This window comes from Lutra lutra, chromosome 1 (genome assembly GCF_902655055.1).
Source record: "Lutra lutra chromosome 1, mLutLut1.2, whole genome shotgun sequence".
NCBI classification, from domain to species: domain Eukaryota; kingdom Metazoa; phylum Chordata; class Mammalia; order Carnivora; family Mustelidae; genus Lutra; species Lutra lutra.
This window is the reverse complement of record NC_062278.1, coordinates 212,048,277-212,066,394: the sequence shown is the minus strand read 5'-3', so window position 1 is coordinate 212,066,394 and position 18,118 is coordinate 212,048,277. Positions and strand designations below refer to the sequence as shown.

Here is an 18,118-nt window from a genome sequence, read left to right as displayed (position 1 = left end):
TTGGAACATATTTTGACCATAAAAATTTGACATTTTATTTAAATGTGTCTACCTACTTACTTCTGAGTTTCTTGTTATATTTAAGTGGTTTTGCCCAACTGCAATTTTTGTGTGTCGTTTTATTAATGTTCTAATATAAGCTATGGTTACACTAATACCAAGGCCATAATCCTCTGAGTTTTTGTAAGATCTGAGAGGGGACTGATTTCATATTCTTCCAAACAGATATTTTTTTAATTTCTTTTCAGCGTAACAGAATTCATTCAAACAGATATTCTCTTATGCCAATATTTATTTAGCAATTCAACCTTGTCCAACAAAATAGAAATACAACATTGCCATATGGTAAATGTCCTTATACAATGAGACCTAATTCCTGACACATATAACAAATAAAAACTGAGGATCAGCCATAACCCAGAACATTCTAGGAATATTACATGCTATATTCATATATAAGCTTTTTCCAATTTAGTTATTAATCCACACTGTTATCATTGATGATTGCTATTTTATATCCCATTTCAGTTCATTTTGGTTTTACATACAAATTTCCCTAGGACAGGTGTTTTGAAACTACTCATTTTACATTTTAACCTAGTTTTGGTTAACCTAGTTAAACCTAGTTTAACCTAGTTTTTTCATTCTCTAACTTTTTACATTCTTAGGTCTTTTTATATTAAGCACGTATGTTCACAAAACTTGGTGAAAAAAAACAAAAGTGAGCCAGGAAGGTAAAGTCCATGCACTTTTGAATCATGTCTCATAGCAGTGAGGACAGCACAATGAAATAAATGTATGATATGATGCCCACAGACAGAAGATCTGAAGCAAATTATTGAGTACAAAATGATAGAATTGTCATGGTGTGGGCAGGATTATAGAGCATGGTCTGTGGACCCTTTTGCATGTTGGATGAAATCCAGTTTGAAGATTAGAGTGGGCACATTGGGTTTGTCAAAGGATAGAAAAATACCTAAAGCCCAAGAATGTCAATAAAAAGATGCCACATAAAACTCTGAAATTTGCGTCTGCCACTGAGTGCAGCAGATCTGAAGATATTTCCTGGATGTGGACTGTAATTTTTCAAAAGCCACAGTGTGACAGAAGCACTGTATGGGATTTGTTGGAAAATGTTTGGGAGATTGACTCTTCCAAAACTGCTTTTTACTAGCATCCTTGGAATTGCTGGAAGGATGTATATTTATCAACTAATATTGGAACAATATTACCAAGATCAGATGGAATTAAAAGAAAAGTTGAAATTGGCATAAGAATCAAAAGAGAAGAAAAGTTAATACTACATGGAGATGAACTGTAATTGCTTAAAAATCTACTGAAATTATACATTGATTATAAATAATCTAGTAAGACAAACCATAAGTGACTCTTAATTCACAAAACAAACTGAGGGTTGATGGGGGGAGGGGTTTGGGAGAGGGGGGTGGGGTTATGGATATTGGGGAGGGTATGTGCTATGGTGAGTGCTGTGAAGTGTGTAAACCTGGCGATTCGCAGACCTGTACCCCTGGGGATAAAAATATATGTTTATAAAGCTGTAAAAAAAAAAAAAGGAAAGAAAGAAAAAGAAAAAGAAAAAAGAAAGGATGAATACCCAAGTTTTGTAGCAACATGGACGGGACTGGAAGAGATGATGCTGAGTGAAATAAGTCAAGCAGAGAGAGTCAATTATCATATGGTTTCACTTATTTGTGGAGCATAACAAATAGCATGGAGAACAAGGGGAGATGGAGAGGAGAAGGGAGTTGAGGGAAATTGGAAGGGGAGGTGAACCATGAGAGACTATGGACTCTGAAAAACGATCTGAGAATTTTGAAGGGGTGGGGGGTGGGAGGTTGGGGGCACCAGGTGGTGGGTATTGTAGAGGGCACGGATTGCATGGAGCACTGGGTGTGGTGCAAAAATAATGAATACTGTTATGCTGAAAAAATAAAAAATTAATTTAAAAAAATAAATAATCTAGTAGATTGGGAACACTGAAAAGAATTTTTTTTAAATAAATAAAAATTTTTTTAAAAATAAATAATCTAGTAGAAAATTAAAAAAAAAAAAAAAGATGCCGCATAAGAGAAGGGAGAAAGGGGCTAACCTCATCTCCTATAAGACCACATATAAAAGAGTTGGTCAAATAATGATGCAGGAGGTACAGGGAAAATAAGTCTTCTATGCTTGATATAAAAATCTCCAACTTTTGTTGTTTTGTGTACCTTTCCTTTTGGGAAGTGTTGGTTTATCCCGTTGCTAATTTGAGGGGGGTGTACATATATATCACACCCAATTAGAACCACACATTGAGTTTAACAATCTCAACATACTTTTTCTAACATTGTAATAATAGCAATTTAATGATAAGGAATATGAAAGACCTTCAAAAGCGTGAGTTGCAGTCACTCTATGAAATTGACATTAGCACTGAATAAATTAATGAATTGTATATATACACATATACATAAATATATATTTTTATATATTATTTGTCCATAGGAGGCTTAAGAATTGGCATTTCTGCATTTTGTAGGGGAAAGTCACTAATCTGGCCTACTTGCATTGGATCCATTCCTAGCATAACCAGGATGGTCGGGGCTGAGAAAGGGGAATAACACAACCCAGAAGACCATGGTGTCCTCTGTGTGTATGACTTGTAGAGTGTGAGCAGTCCCCAAAAAAGGGTGCCAGGATTCATAACTCCCAAGGTTACACAATACAGGGCCAGAACTGAATCAAGAGAGGACCCTAAGAAGGAGATCTTGTTTAATTAATCGGATGCCTTTGCAATACGATGAATACAGTGGGAGCAGTGGGAGAGACAGTGTGGACATGGATATCCCTGTGCCTTGAGTGTTCATAGGTAGAGAGGCCACTTTCCTCCTCAGCATGTCTGATGACATCTCTCCTCAGTCTCCCTCCTGCTCATTCCCCTTGCAGCACTGACTTTGCTCCTTTGACTTGAACCTTGGAAACATGTACCTTCTTTGAGGATTTTGCACTGGCCATTCCCTCTGATGGACACACACTTCCCCCATATTCCTTCATCTATCCCTCTGTCTTACTTGAGATCTATATTCCAGTATCACCTTTGCAGAATGTCTTATATATCCAGAAAAACAGCATGCCCTATTCACACTATGCTTTACCCCTGCTTTCATTTTCTTCATACCACCTGCCACCATCTGAAATGCTTTTTAATTTTCTTATTTGTTAATGTATTTTTTTCTACATCGGTGAATACTAAGGATTTTTACTCTTTACCACCCCATAGTCCTTGCCTAGACAATGCCTAAAATGTGGACAACACTCAATTTATGTTTGGGGAAAAAGTAAGTAGAACAAAAATTCCAAAACAATGGGGGTATAGAGGTTCCCCTGAAGTGTACCATATCTATGCACAATATATTAAAGTGAATTTCTGGAATATAAAATTTTAAAAGTAGCATTTAAAAACTGAGAGTAATACAAGATTCTGTGAAAATTATTCATGCTATTTGTTTCTGTCCTTGAAGTCACCTCTACCACATGGAACCAGGAAATGATACACAAATTTCAGAGTTTCACCTTCTGGGCTTATCTGAGGACCCAGAACTGCAGCCCCTCATATTTGGGCTTTTCCTCTCCATGTACCTGATCACTGTGTTTGGAAACCTGCTCATCATCTTGGCCATCAGTTCAGACTCCCACCTCCACACCCCCATGTACTTTTTCCTTGACAACCTGTCCTTTGTTGACATCTGTTTCACCTCCACCATCATCCCCAAGATGCTGTGGAACATCCAGACTCAAAGCAAGGTCATAACCTATGCAGACTGCCTCACGCAGATTTATTTTCTCATACTCTTTGCTGTGTCAGACATCTTCCTCCTGAGTGTGATGGCCTATGACAGGTTCGTGGCCATCTGTCAACCCCTGCACTACACGGTCATCATGAATCCCTGGCTCTGTGGCCTGCTGGTTCTGGTGTCCTGGATCATTTCTATCCTGAATTCCTTGCTACATAGTTTAATGATGTTGCAGCTTTCCTTCTGTGCACATTTCCAAATCCCCCACTTCTTTTGTGAACTCAATCAGATGATCCAACTTGCCTGTTCTGACACCCTTCTTAATAACTTGGTGATGTATTTTGCAGCTGTCCTGCTGTGTGGTGGTCCTTTTGCTGGGATCCTTTACTCTTATTCTAAGATTGTTTCTGCCATATGTAGAATATCATCAGCTCAAGGCAAGTATAAAGCATTTTCCACCTGTGCATCTCACCTCTCTGTTGTCTCCTTATTTTATTGTATAATGCTTGGTGTGTACCTTAGCTCTGCTGCTCCCCAGAGCTCCCACTCAAGTGCAGTGGTCTCCGTGATGTACACTGTGGTCACACCTATGTTGAACCCCTTCATCTATAGCCTGAGGAACAAAGATATTAAGAGGGCTCTGAAAGCAATCACTGGTGTTCCAGTGATGTAACAGCCAATCATCCTGGGTCTGAGGAAGTGCCCATGATTGCAGGGTTCACAGCCTCAGAACCAGGAATTGATATTCATTGATCAGACTTTGGAGGTAGAATTGGCTCCTTCTATTTATTTCCTGGAATTTCCATTTGTTTGAATTCAACTTCTCTGTATATTTAAGTAACTCACTTTATTAAACTTCTGCTCTATCTGATATACAGACAGTTTTCCCCTATGTCCATAATATATTTTTCCACATTTTTTTCTACCCTTGATCAAAAATACTTGGAAATTCTCATTTATGTCATGGAGTACCATGGATTTCTTAAGAATACTTTCTCCTTGGGTCACCAGGGTGCCTCAATCAGTTAAGCATCTTCCTTTGCCTCAAGTCATGATCCCAGAGCCCTGGGATTGAGCCCTATGTTGGGCTCCCTGCTTGGTGGGGAGTCTTCTTGTCTCTCTCCCTCTGTCTGCTGCTCCTCCTCCTTGTGCTCACTCTCTCTCTCCCTCTCTTTCCCTCTGTCAAATAAATGAATTTTAAAAATCTTTAAAAGAAGAATACTTTCTATTTAAAAACACATATCATCCCAAGTAATTTTCTCTTATTTTAAAAAAGAATAGTCATGATTCATATTATTCATACAGAAAAAAATACTAGTTTGATAACTATGGTCATTTATATAATCTTATAATAAAGGAAAGTATGAGATCCCAGTTTTTCTCTTTTGTGTATATCAAAACTTTGTATATCACTGCCTCACTGCTCATCCTGACAATGTAGACAAACTTATAGTTTGTCCTATAGGTAGTCACTGACTTCCAGTCTCCTTATTGGGATCTTGTTCTCCCACCCAGCTGTGTCCATTGTGCCTACCGCAGTGATGGGCAAAATGAATACCAAGTACATGTCTCCAAGTGGAGTCTACACAGAAACACACATTAGAATAAATAATTTCATATGGCCTTTGAGTCAGGGAAGATCTTAAATACGATGAAGAAAAATTGAAATTATACTTTGTGTTACTAAGCAGAGTATTTCATTTTATGTTGCCATAAAACACTCATACTCACTGAAGTATGCAGTTTGACATCCATGTACAAGAATTGGCTTCCCCCTTTGTGGTAAATAATTGGTTGGCATGTTTATGATGTTTTACTGACTCATCCTCTTCTTTCTGCTGCATAGAAATAGGACTATTTTCTCCCTTCTAAATGAAATATTTCCTCTTTTCTAAATTTTGTCATAACCATAAAATGGGAAATGATTGAATAAAATCAATATCATCCATTATATATCATCCATAAATATCTTCAGGATCAAAGGATGATTCATTAGAGAGACAATTCCTGTTCAGTCATGTGATTCAGGTCACAACCTTTGTGCAAAGAGGCATCTCCTTCCACCTTCTCTTGGTGACCTGGAAGGTACTCTAACAAAGCCTGTCTTCATTTCAGCCACCTGAAATAAATATACAGAAACACTTTGTTGAATCCAAAGGAAACATTCAAGGTTAGGAGTGTGAGTATGTATTGTGTGTGTGTACTTGTATACATCTTTCTCTAAAATGAACACATTCACACAATTTATGTAGACATATAGAGAATTATTTAAATCTCATCTACTGTATTGAAAAGAAAATCTAAATAAGGGAGAGGATACAAATCCAAAGAATAAACATTTAAATCAACATTAAATAGGAGGAATGTAGAATTTTGACACAAACATGTAAAGTAGAATGAGTAACCTTAATTTTAATAAGGAATTATTTATCTCAAAATTTCAAGGACCTCAGATTCCAAACCATATTTACATTTATGCAGTGGGAAATCACTGTCCAGGTAATGGGGCAGAATAACTCCAAACTTAAACTGATTTTCCCCTTCCACTCAAGGTGAAATTTCACTACCAAATGCCTTTACCCAAGAGAAGTTCACTAAATGAATTGAAAGGCTCAAACTCCATTCCTAGAAAAAATATTTTTCTGAACAAATGTATTCAATTACTGTTGTAATGAATGACCACATGAGTGGATAAAAACAATGATTTATCCTATTTCTAGAAGGTCATAAGCCTGAAATAGATCTCATCGGGCTACAAGTAAGAAGTCTGCAGGGCTGCGATCCTTCTGGACACTCTAGAGAATGGACTCTCTTTCCTATTTCACTTTTCAGTGGCTACCTGCCTTTCTTGTCTTGTGCCTTTCTTCTGTCTTCAAGCCCATAGCACAGAGTCAGAAAATGTCTCTCAGATTCCAATACTTAGTCCTCCCTCTTCCACATTTAGAAGGCCATTGTGATTGTTCATCATCACTAGCCATCAGGGAGATTCAAATTAAAACCACATTGAGATACCACCTTACACCAGTTAGAATGGCCAAAATTAGCAGGACAGGAAACATGTGTTGGAGGGGATGTGGAGAAAGGGGAACCCTCTTACACTGTTGGTGGCAATGCAAGTTGGTGCAGCCACTTTGGAGAACAGTGTGGAGATTCCTCACGAAATTAAAAAGAGAGCTTCCCTATGACCCTGCCATTGCACTACTGGGTATTTACCCCAAAGATATGGATGTAGTGAAAAGAAGGGCCATCTGTACCCCAATGTTTATAGCAGCAATGGCCATGGTCGCCAAACTGTGCAAAGAACCAAGATGCCCTTTCACGGACGAATGGATAAGGAAGATATGATCCTTATACACTATGGAGTATTATGCCTCCATCAGAAAGGATGAATCCCCAACTTTTGTAGCAACATGGACGGGAGTGGAAGAGATTATGCTGAGTGAAATAAGTCAAGCAGAGAGAGTCAATTATCACATGCTCTTCTGACTAAGCAAGCCAGACTCCCCTATTTGTTTGGTTTTTTAATCATCCTCTAAGAGATACACACTGAAGTTGCTTGAATATTTATGGGTAAAATTATATTTTGTCTGGGAGTTGTTTAAAAATAATCCTCTTGTGGTGACTAGAAATAGAGTGGCATGGTTACTGATAAAATAAAACATGTCATGGGCTAATAATTGTTGAACCTCCGTGATGAGTACGTGGATGGGAGTTCATCCATGATGATTAGAATCTTCTCTCTCCTTCCATATGTTTGGGTTTTCCATAATTAAAAAGGTTTGTAATGGTCCTAGTGGGAGGGGACACATTCTTCTGACATCAAAGACACCCCCAAGAGACACAATTGACTGAAAATTTTCCATTTTGATTACAATCCCCAGATTCCTAGCAGTTATACTGCCCCAAGATTACAACAACAGAAAATTTTATTTAAGAGTAAGCTATGAGAATTCAGTGTGGAGTTCAACAAACTTTGTCCCTCACCTTCAGTTCATAAGTCTGAGGAAAGAAAGAAAGCCTCTTGTGCCTCCCAGAACCATCATCCTGGTCCAGAGATCCACGCCTGATTCCATCTCCTTGATCTGGAGGATACAGCTGCTGCCTTCACCCTTCACCTTCCTGGAAAGACTAGATTAACAAAACACATCCTGTAGATGACTCCATCTGATGTCAAGTAGGAAGAACAAGACAGAACATTCTTGGGAAATGAAATAAGAGGGAGGAGAAACAGTTTCCCTAGCTGCACAGCCAGGGGTAAGGAGACTGGGAAAGGCTATACATTCAAAATGATTCAGTAAATTTGAAATGTCCACCTGGATAACCAAGCAGAATGTACTTCATCCTTTGCTTGTTCCAACTTTTCCACAGCCCTCCCCCTTTTCACAGGAACTATCCTCCTAATTCTCTCCCCAGTGGCTTGGGGTTTCCCTAACACCTCACCCAGTGCCTGGTCTCCCCCTGGTACCCTACTGGCACTTGCACCACAGAGGGACTGTGTGGTGCAAGTGCCAGTACACTTCTCAGACTCACACACCCAACAAGCATTCACTCAGTTGTCTCTGCCATGTTCATGAGTGATGGCAACCTTCTCATTCCACCTATTTCTAAAGAGATAAAATGAGAACGTTCTGAAAAGGTTATCATGGTTCCAGCACCTTGTAAGTGTTAATAAATATTAATTAATGTTGTATTACCTAAAACTATTCAATGGTTTCCAATTGTACTTGATATAAAATATATAAGCCTTAATACGCCCTAAAAAGCATCCCCCCAAAAATATTAATTGCTATTTGTATCATTTTTCCAAGCACCTTCAAAAAGCCAGCCCCTAGTCTGTGTATGTCATATTTTCATACAATTGTAAATAGGCTGTTTTTCCCATTGTGTATCTGCTTATTGCTGGAACTAGAGAAGGAAAAGATACATGTTTATTTTTTTTAATCTAGCCTTATCAGAATGACTTCTTGGTTGTAACAGCTTTCCAACTGAACTTATGTAACCAATTATATCATCTGAGAAATGTGATCAATTTACTTTTACCTAAGACATAAACCTATTGTTGTTTTCTTTGTACTGATTTTTTTTATTTAAGTTCAAATATCATTGTTTTTTCTCTAGTTATATTGGTTTGAAATTTCACAACAGTGCTGCATAGTGGCAATGGCAGGCATACTTGTCTTCTCTATGGTCTTCGTGGGGATTCCTCAAATATTTTCATGTCAAGGTTAATATTAGCTGATGATCATGGAGCCATTTTTTTAGATTTTATTTATTTATTTGAGAGAGAGAGTGAGAGAGCATGAGAGGGGAGAAGGTCAGAGGGAAAAGCAGGCTCCCCATGGAGCTGGGAACCCCATGCAGGACTCGATCCCAGGACTGCAGGATCGTGACCTGAGCCAAAGGCAGTCACCCAACCAACTGAGCCACCCAGGTGCCCCAATCAGGGAGCCATTTTATCATAGTTAAGAAATATCCTGCTTACAGTGTCCTCAGAACTAAGAGATTCATGCAGAATCTCTAACATCTTATATTTGGATGATGTTTTCCTGCTCATTTGCTCTACTATACTAAATAAAGTACCAATATGAAATGCTGGTTGCTTTCCAGGGTTGAATGCTACCTAGTCATAGCATTTGGTTTGCTTGATTAACTGCTGGATGTATTTTTTTGCTATTGTCTTTTTTTTTTTTTCGGAAGAATTTTTTTTTTATTATGTCACATTATTCACCATATGGTATATTGCTATTATCTTTGATCTTTTTCCTAATACGCTAATTAAAGAGATTAATTAGTGATTTTTGTTATATTCCTCCTATCATAGAGGGCTGTTGGTTTTTGCATCCTGATTGAAATGGCTTCAGAAAACTCACTGGGACATTTATTTTCACATGCTTCCAAATAATTTTTATTTATTGCAAATACCTTTTGTGAGATTTCAAAGTCAGTGATTTGGCATCATATTTTTCTGGGAAGTAAATTTGGTTGATGGCTCAATTTCTTCTTTGATGATTGGTCCATTATACATTTTATTTTCTTTTATTTACTTATTTATTTATTTATGTTGAGAGAGAAAGAGAGCAGTTGGTGGGGTGGGGTGGAGGGGATGAGGAAGAGTGGGAATCTTAAGCAGTCTCCATGCTGAGAACCAACGCAGGGCTCAATCTCACAATCCTGAGATCATGACCCAAGCTGAAATCAAGTCAGGTGCTTAACCAACTGAGCCACCCAGGCAACCCAGTCCATTATATATGTTGAATGGTCGAGTGAGTAACAAATATCATGATGTTATCATAGCTTATGGAAATTATTAGATCCAAACCCTTTTATTTTGTATTATTAAAATGATAATAAAATTATACTTTTATTATAAAGAAAATGTCCTTTTATTATATTTAGAAGTAAAGTATGAATTAAAGATATCTGAGAAGGCTAAGTCTGGGTGATCAGGTGTCAGTACAGTTGAACAACTGGGGTGAGCTTTGAGTGCAAAATTAGTTTTTACATGTAGGTTTTCCAGCTGGTGGTGTTAACATGGGGGAATTTGGTGGCATCTGGAAACCCCAAATTGACAGACAAGAAAGAAGAGACCATTAATCAAAAAATTGTCTCCTCAATATCAGGTTCAAGGTAAAGGTGATTATGTTTCTGAGATGCCTGTTGGTCATTGATTTAATCTTGCTTCTTGTGCTCTTGGCAGACACTCCCTTTACATGGATCCAAGAAACCACTCAGGTATTCCAGTATTTCTCCTCCTGGGACTTTCTGAGAAGCCAGGGATTCAGTCTATTCTCTTTAGGCTGTTCCTGTCTTTGTACCTGGTCACTGTCTTTGAGAACCTCCTCATCATTGTGGCAATAAGTTCAGACTCTCATCTCCACACACCCATGTACTTCTTCCTCTCCAACCTGTCCTTCTCTGACATCTGTTTCACCTCTACCACCATCCCCAAGATGCTGCTGAACATCCAGACTCAGAGAAAAGTCATTACCTATGCAGGCTGCATCACACAGATGTATTTTTTCACTGTTTTTGGACTTTTGGACAATTTACTCCTTACTGCAATGGCTTATGACTGCTTTGTGGCTGTCTGTCATCCCCTGTACTACACAGTCATCATGAATCCCCAGCTCTGTGCCCAGTTACTCATCCTGACCTGGCTCATCAGTGTTCTGGGGGGCCTTCCTGAGAGTTTAAACATGTTGCGGCTCTCCTTCTGTGCAGTCATTGAAATCCCACACTATTTCTGTGAACTCCCTAAGGTCCTGCACCTCGCCTGCTCTGACACCTTCATCAATAATGTTGTATTATATATTGTGACAGGTGTTATGGGTTTTTTTCCTCTCACTGGGATCCTTTTCTCTTATTCCCGAATTGTCTCTTCTGTACTGAAGATCTCAACAGTGGGAGGAAAGTGTAAAGTATTTTCTACCTGTGGGTCTCACCTCTCTGTGGTCTCCTTGTTCTATGGAACCTGCCTGGGGGTCTATCTCAGTTCCATGTGGACACATGCCTCTCAGACAGGTGTGATCATCTCAGTCCTATACACTGTGGTCACTCCCATGATGAACCCCTTCATCTACAGCCTGAGGAACAGGGACATGAAGAGGGCCCTGAGAAAGCTTCTCTGTAGTGTGTTGTCCTCCCAATGACAACAACAATGACCCTGTGCCTGGGCAAGTGATTAAGGACAACAGAACAGAGTTCTTAATAGTGTGGACTCTGAAATTTCCCTGACTGGGTTCAAATGCTAGTGCCGCCTTTGATAGATAATGATCTCGAGAAAAATGCTCACCCTTCATGCACCTCCATGTCTCCATGGAACTATAACAAAGCATGCTTCATCAGGGTGATGAAAGGATTGAATGGAATAATATGTTAAGCTCCAGCATAGGGCATGAAAGTGGCAAGTCCTAAGTAAATATCAGCTACTGTTACAAAAAAAAAAGGGGGGGGAGCTATTTTTTAAATATTTTTTTATTTTATTTATTTTCAGCATAACAGTATTCATTATTTTTGCACCACACCCAGTGCTCCATGCAATCCGTGCCCTCTCCAATACCCACCACCTGGTTCCCCCAACCTCCCACCCCCCGCAGATTGTTTCAAACCCCTCAGATTGTTTTTCAGAGTCCATAGTCTCTCATGGTTCACCTCCCCTTCCAATTTCCCTCAACTCCCTTCTCCTCTCCATCTTCCCTTGTCCTCCATGGAGCTATTTTTTTTAAATGATGTTCCGGTTTTCTGTTTCCATACAATTAAGCTAGTTTCTCTTCCCAAGTGCTGTCCTCCATTATGACTAAGTCATAAAGCTCAGTGACCCCAGGAAGAAAAAGACTTTGATGTAGGGCAAAATCTCTCAACCTTGGCATTATTGATATTTAGGGCTGGATCATTCCTTGCTGTGGGAGTTGTCCTGTGTGTTATAGGATGTTTAGCAGTATCTCAGGCTTCTAAACACTGGGTGCCAGTAGCATTGCCAGCCAAGTTACAACAATTAAAAATGCTTCCAGATATAACCAAATGCTCCATGGGGACCAAATCACCCCCACTTGAGAACCACAGAGGAGTGTATTTCCTTTTATTTTCTCTCTTCAGTTTTTTTATTTAAATTCTAGTTAGTTAACATACAGTGCAATATTGGTTCCAGGAGTAGAATTCAGGATTCATCACTTACATACAATACCCAGGACTCATCACAAGTACCCTCCTAATACCCATCACCCATCTAGCCCATTACCCACCCACATCCCTCCATCAACCCTGTTTTTTCTCTCTCTTTTTTTAAGATTTTATTTATTTTAGAAAGAGAGAGCTTGTGAGCAGGGTGGAGGGGCAGAGGGAGAGAATCTCAAGCAGACTCCACACCAAGCACAGGCCCAGTGTGGTGCTTGATCTCATGATCCTGAGATCAAGGCCCAAGCAAAAACCAAAGTAGGACACTCAACCGACTGAGTCACCCAGGTGCCCCTGTTCTCTGTCTTGTGTGTGTGTGTGTGTGTGTTTGTGTGTTATGTTAGTCACCATAAAATACACTAGTTTCCCTGTTCTCTATCTTTAAGAGTCTCTACAGTTTGTTTCCCTCTCTCTTTTTTCTCTTTTCCCCCTCCCATATGTTCATCTGTTTTGTTTCGTAACTTCCACATAAGAGTGAAATCCCATGGTATTAGTCTTTCACTGACTGATTTATTTTGCTTAGCATAATACACTCTAACTCCATCCATGTCATTGCAAATGGCAAGATTTCATTTTTTTGATGGCTGACTAATATTCCATTGGCTATGCCATATCTTCCTTTCTTTTTCAGCATAACAGTATTCCTTGTTTTTGCACCACACCCACTGCTCCATGCAATCCGTGCCCTCTCTAATACCACCACCTAATTCCCCCAACCTCCCACTCCCCACTGCTTCAAACCCCTCAGATTGTTTTTCAGAGTCCATAGTCTCTCATAGTTCACCTCCCCTTCCAATTTCCCTCAACTCCCTTCTGCTCTCTAACTCCCCTTGTCCTCCATGTTATTTATATGCTCCACAAATAAGTGAAACCATATGATAATTGACTCTCTCTGCTTGATTTATTTCACTCAGCATAAGCTCTTCCAGTCCTGTCCATGTTGCTACAAAAGATGGGGATTCATCCTTTCTGATAGAGGCATAATACTCCATCATATATGGTCCATCCATATATGGACCACAACTTCCTTATCCATTTGTCTGTTGAAGGGCATCTTGGTTCTTTCCACAGTTTGGCGACGGTGGCCATTGCTGCTATAAACATTGGGGTACAGATGGCCCTTCTTTTCACTATATCCATATCTTTGGGGTAAAAACCCAGTAGTGCAATGGCAGGGTCATAGGGAAGCTCTCTTTTTAAATTCTTGAGGAATCTCCACACTGTTCTCCAAAGTGGCTGCACCAACTTGCATTCCCATCAACAGTGTAAGAGGGTTCCCCTTTCTCCACATCCCCTCCAACACATGTTGTTTCCTGTCTTGCTAATTTTGGCCATTCTAACTGGTGTAAGGTGGTATCTCAGTGTGGTTTTAATTTGAATCACCCTGATGGCTAGTGATGATAAACATTTTTTCATGTGTCTGATAGCCATTTGTATGTTTTCATTGGAGAAGTGTCTGTTCATATCTTCTGCCCAGTTTTTTATATGATTATCTGTTTTCTGTGTGTTGAGTTTGAGGAGTTCTTTATAGATCCTGGATATCAACCTTTAGCCTGTACTGTCATTTGCAAATATCTTCTCCCATTCCGTGGGTTGCCTCTTTGTTTTGTTGACTGTTCCCTTTGCTGTGCAGAAGCTTTTGATTTTGATGAAGTCCCAAAAGTTTATTTTGTCTTTTGTTTCCTTTGCCTTTGGAGACATATCTTGAAAGAAGTTGCTGTGGCTGATATCCAAGAGATTACTGCCTACGTTCTCCTCTAGGATTGTGATGGATTCCTGTCTCACGTTGAGGTCTTTTATCAATTTTGAGTTTATCTTTGTGTATGGTGTAAGAGAATGGTCTAGTTTCATTCTTCTACATATAGCTGTCGAGTTTTCCCAGCACAATTTATGAAGAGACTGTCTTTTTTCCACTGTATATTTTTTCCTGTTTTGTCGAAGATTAATTGACCATAGAGTTGAGGGTCCATATCTGGGCTCTACTCTGGTCCACTGGCCTATGTGTCTGTTTTTATGCCAGTACCATGCTGTCTTGGTAATCACAGCTTTGTAGTAAAGCTTGAATCAGGTGACATGATGCCCCCAGTTTGTTTTTTTTTTTTTTTTTTTCAACATTTCCTTAGCGATTCAGGGTCTCTTCTGGTTCCATACAAATTTTAGGATTATTTGCTCCAGCTCTTTGAAAAATACCGGTGGAATTTTGATTGGAATGGCATTAAAGGTATATATTGCTCTAGGCACTATAGACATTTTAACAATGTTTATTCTTCCGATCCAAGAGCATGGAATGGTCTTCCATCTTTTTGTGTCTTCTTCAATTTCTTAAATGAGTGCTCTGTAGTTCCTCGAGTACAGATACTTTACCTCTTTGGTTAGGTTGATTCCCAGGTATCTTATGGTTCTTGGTGCTATAGTAAATGGAATCAATTCTCTAATTTCCCTCTCTGTATATATAAAATTATGAATGAAAAGAGAGAGATCACAACTAACACCAAGGAAGTAGAAACAATCATCAGAAGTTATTATCAACAGTTATATGCCAATAACCTAAGCAACCTAGATGAAATGGATGCATTCCTGGAAAACTATAAACTCCCAAAATTGAACCAGGAAGAAATCGACAACCTGAATAGACTGATATCTACTAACAAGATTGAAGCAGTGATCAAAAACCTCCCAAAAGACAAGAGACCAGACCTGATGGATTCCCTGGGGAATTCTACCAAACTTTCAAAGAAGAAATAGCACCTATTCTCCTGAGCTGTTTCAAAAACTTGAAGCAGAAGGAAAACTTCCAGACTCTTTCTATGAAGCCAGCAATACCCTGATCCCCAAACCTGGCAAAGACCCTACCAAAAAGGAGAACTTCAGACCAATATCACTGATGAATATGGATGCTAAGATTCTCAACAAGATCCTAGCAACAGGATCCAACAGCACATTCAAAAGATTATCAACCATGACCAAGTGGGATTCATCCCTGGGCTACAAGGATGGTTCAACATTCGCAAATCAATCAAAGTGATAGAACAAATCAATAAGAGAAGAGAGAAGAACCACATGGTCCTCTCAATTGATGCAGAAAAAGCATTTGACAAAATCCAGCATCCGTCCCTGATTAAAATGCTTCAAAGGATAGGGATAGAGGGAACATTCCTGAACTTCATCAAATCTATCTAGGAAAGACCCACAGCAAATATCATCCTCAATGGGAAAGAGCTTACAGCATTCCCGTTGAGATCAGGAACACAAGGATGCCCACTCTCACCACTCTTGTTCATCATAGTATTAGAAGTCCTAGCAACAGCAATCAGACAACAAAGAGAAATAGAAAGTATCCAAATTGGCAATGAAGAAGTCAAACTCTCTCTCTTCAAGATGACATGATTCTTTTATATGGAAAACCCAAAAGACTCCACCCCCAAACTACTAGAACTCATACAGCAATTCAGTAACGTGGCAGGATACAAAGACAACATACAGAAATCAGTGGCTTTCTTATACACTAACAATGAAAATACAGAAAGGGAAATTAGAGAATCGATTTCATTTACTATAGCACCAAGAACCATAAGATACCTGGGAATAAACCTAACCAAAGAGATAAAGGAACTATACTCGAGGAACTACAGAACACTCATGAAAGAAATTGAAGAAGACACAAAAAGATGGAAGACCATTCTATTCTCTTGGATGGGAAGAATAAACATTGTTTAAATGTCTATACTGCCTAGAGCAAGCTATAATTTTAATGCCATTCCAATCAAAATTCCACCAGTATTTTTCAAAGAGCTGGAGCAAATAATCCTAAAATTTGTATGGAATCAGAAGAGACCCCAAATCGCTAAGGAAATGTTGAAAACCAAAAATAAAACTGGGGGCATCACGTTACCTGATTTCAAGCTTTACTACAACGCCATGATCATCAATACAGCATGGTACTGGCATCAAAACAGGAATATAGACCAGTGGAACAGAGTAGAAAGCCCAGATATGGACCCTCAACTCTATGGTCAATTAATCTTCGACAAAACAGGAAAAAATATACAGTGGAAAAAAGACAGTCTCTTCATAAATTGTGCTGGGAAAACTCGACAGCTATATGTAGAAGAATGAAACTAGACCATTCTCTTACACCATACACAAAGATAAACTCAAAATGGATAAAAGACCTCAACATGAGACAGGAATCCATCCGAATCCTAGAGGAAACATAGGCAGTAACCTCTTCGATATCAGCCACAACTTCTTTCAAGATATGTCTCCAAAGGCAAAGGAAACAAAAGCTAAGATGAACTATTGGGACTTCATCAAGATCAAAAGCTTCTGCACAGCAAAGGGAACAGTCAACAAAACAAAGAGGCAACCCACGGAATGGGAGAAGATATTTGCAAATGACAGTACAGGCTAAAGGTTGATATCCAGGATCTATAAAGAACTCCTCAAACTCAACACACACAAAACAGATAATCATATAAAAAACTGGGCAGAAGATATGAACAGACACTTCTCCAATGAAAACATACAAATGGCTATCAGACACATGAAAAAATGTTCATCATCACTAGCCATCAGGGAGATTCAAATTAAAACCACATTGAGAGGAGAGGAGTCAAGATGGCGGAGAAGTAGCAGGCTGAGACTACTTCGGGTAGCGGAGATCAGCTAAATAGCTTATCTAAAGATTGCAAACACCTACAAATCCAACGGGAGATTGAAGAGAAGAAGAACAGCAATTCTAGAAACAGAAAATCAACCACTATCTGAAAGGTAGGACTGGCGGAAAAGTGAATCCAAAGCGACAGGAAGATAGACCGCGGGGGGAGGGGCCAGCTCCTGGCGAGCGGCAGAGCAATGGAGCAACGGAGCAAAATCAGGACTTTTAAAAGTCTGTTCCGCTGAGGGACATCGCTCCAGAGGCTTAACTGGGGTGAAGCCCAGGCGGGGTCAGCGCGGCCTCAGGTCCCGCAGGGTCGCAGAAGGATCGGGGGTGTCTGAGTGTCGCAGAGCTTACCGGTATTAGAACAGGGAAGCCGGCTATAGAGACAGAGCCGAGGAGTGACTCTCAGCTCGGGGTTGCCATGAACCAGTCGCAGGCTCGGTCAGCTTGGAGCGTGGCCTGAGGCCAGGGTGACAGGAGTCATTGGGCGCTGTTCTCTGAGGGCGCACTGAGGAGTGGGGCCCCGGGCTCCTCCGGGCTGGACACCGGGAGGCTGCCATCTTCATTCCCATCCTCCGGACTCTACGGAAAGCGCTCAGGGAACAAAAGCTCCCGAAAGCAAACCCGAGCGGATTACTCAGCGCGGCCCCGGGTAAGGGCGGTGCAACTCCGCCCGGGGCAAAGACGCTTGAGAATCACTACAACAGGCCCCTCCCCCAGAAGATCAACGGGAAACCCAGCCAGGACCAAGTTCACCTACCAAGGAGTACAGTTTCAATACCAAGGAGAGCGGCGGAATTCCAAGGAGAAGAAAGCAAAGCACGGAACTCATGGCTTTCTCCCCATGATTTTTTAGCCTTGCACTTAATTTAATTTTTTTTTTCTTTTTCAATTTTTTTTTCTTTTTCACTTCTTCTGCTAAATTTTTTAAACTTTTACCGTTTTCTTTTTTAACGTTTTTTAAATAGTTTATCTAATATATATATATATT

At 39.7% G+C, this 18,118-nt stretch overlaps 3 protein-coding genes across 3 annotated transcripts; all 3 read left to right on the top strand.

Moving 5' to 3' along the window:
* Positions 1-1,133: 1,133 nt before the first annotated feature.
* Positions 1,134-1,274, top strand: LOC125092971 (protein PIGBOS1-like). Its single transcript, XM_047717513.1, has one exon. The coding sequence runs from the start codon at positions 1,134-1,136 to the stop codon at positions 1,272-1,274; it is 141 nt and encodes a 46-aa protein (XP_047573469.1).
* Positions 1,275-3,510: 2,236 nt separating this feature from the next.
* On the top strand, positions 3,511-4,467 carry LOC125092058 (olfactory receptor-like protein OLF4). The gene has a single exon (XM_047716357.1). The coding sequence runs from the start codon at positions 3,535-3,537 to the stop codon at positions 4,465-4,467; it is 933 nt and encodes a 310-aa protein (XP_047572313.1). The 5' UTR covers positions 3,511-3,534.
* A 6,037-nt stretch (positions 4,468-10,504) lies between these two features.
* Positions 10,505-11,443, top strand: LOC125091988 (olfactory receptor 7C1-like). Its single transcript, XM_047716236.1, has one exon. It carries the CDS (start codon positions 10,505-10,507, stop codon positions 11,441-11,443), a length of 939 nt encoding a protein of 312 aa, XP_047572192.1.
* Positions 11,444-18,118: the final 6,675 nt, after the last annotated feature.

Bases quoted from the DNA above. Each gene is read 5' to 3' on its own strand.
- LOC125092971 (XM_047717513.1), top strand. From the start codon at position 1,134: ATGTTTGGGAGATTGACTCTTCCAAAACTGCTTTTTACTAGCATCCTT.
- LOC125091988 (XM_047716236.1), top strand. From the start codon at position 10,505: ATGGATCCAAGAAACCACTCAGGTATTCCAGTATTTCTCCTCCTGGGA.
- LOC125092058 (XM_047716357.1), top strand. From the start codon at position 3,535: ATGGAACCAGGAAATGATACACAAATTTCAGAGTTTCACCTTCTGGGC.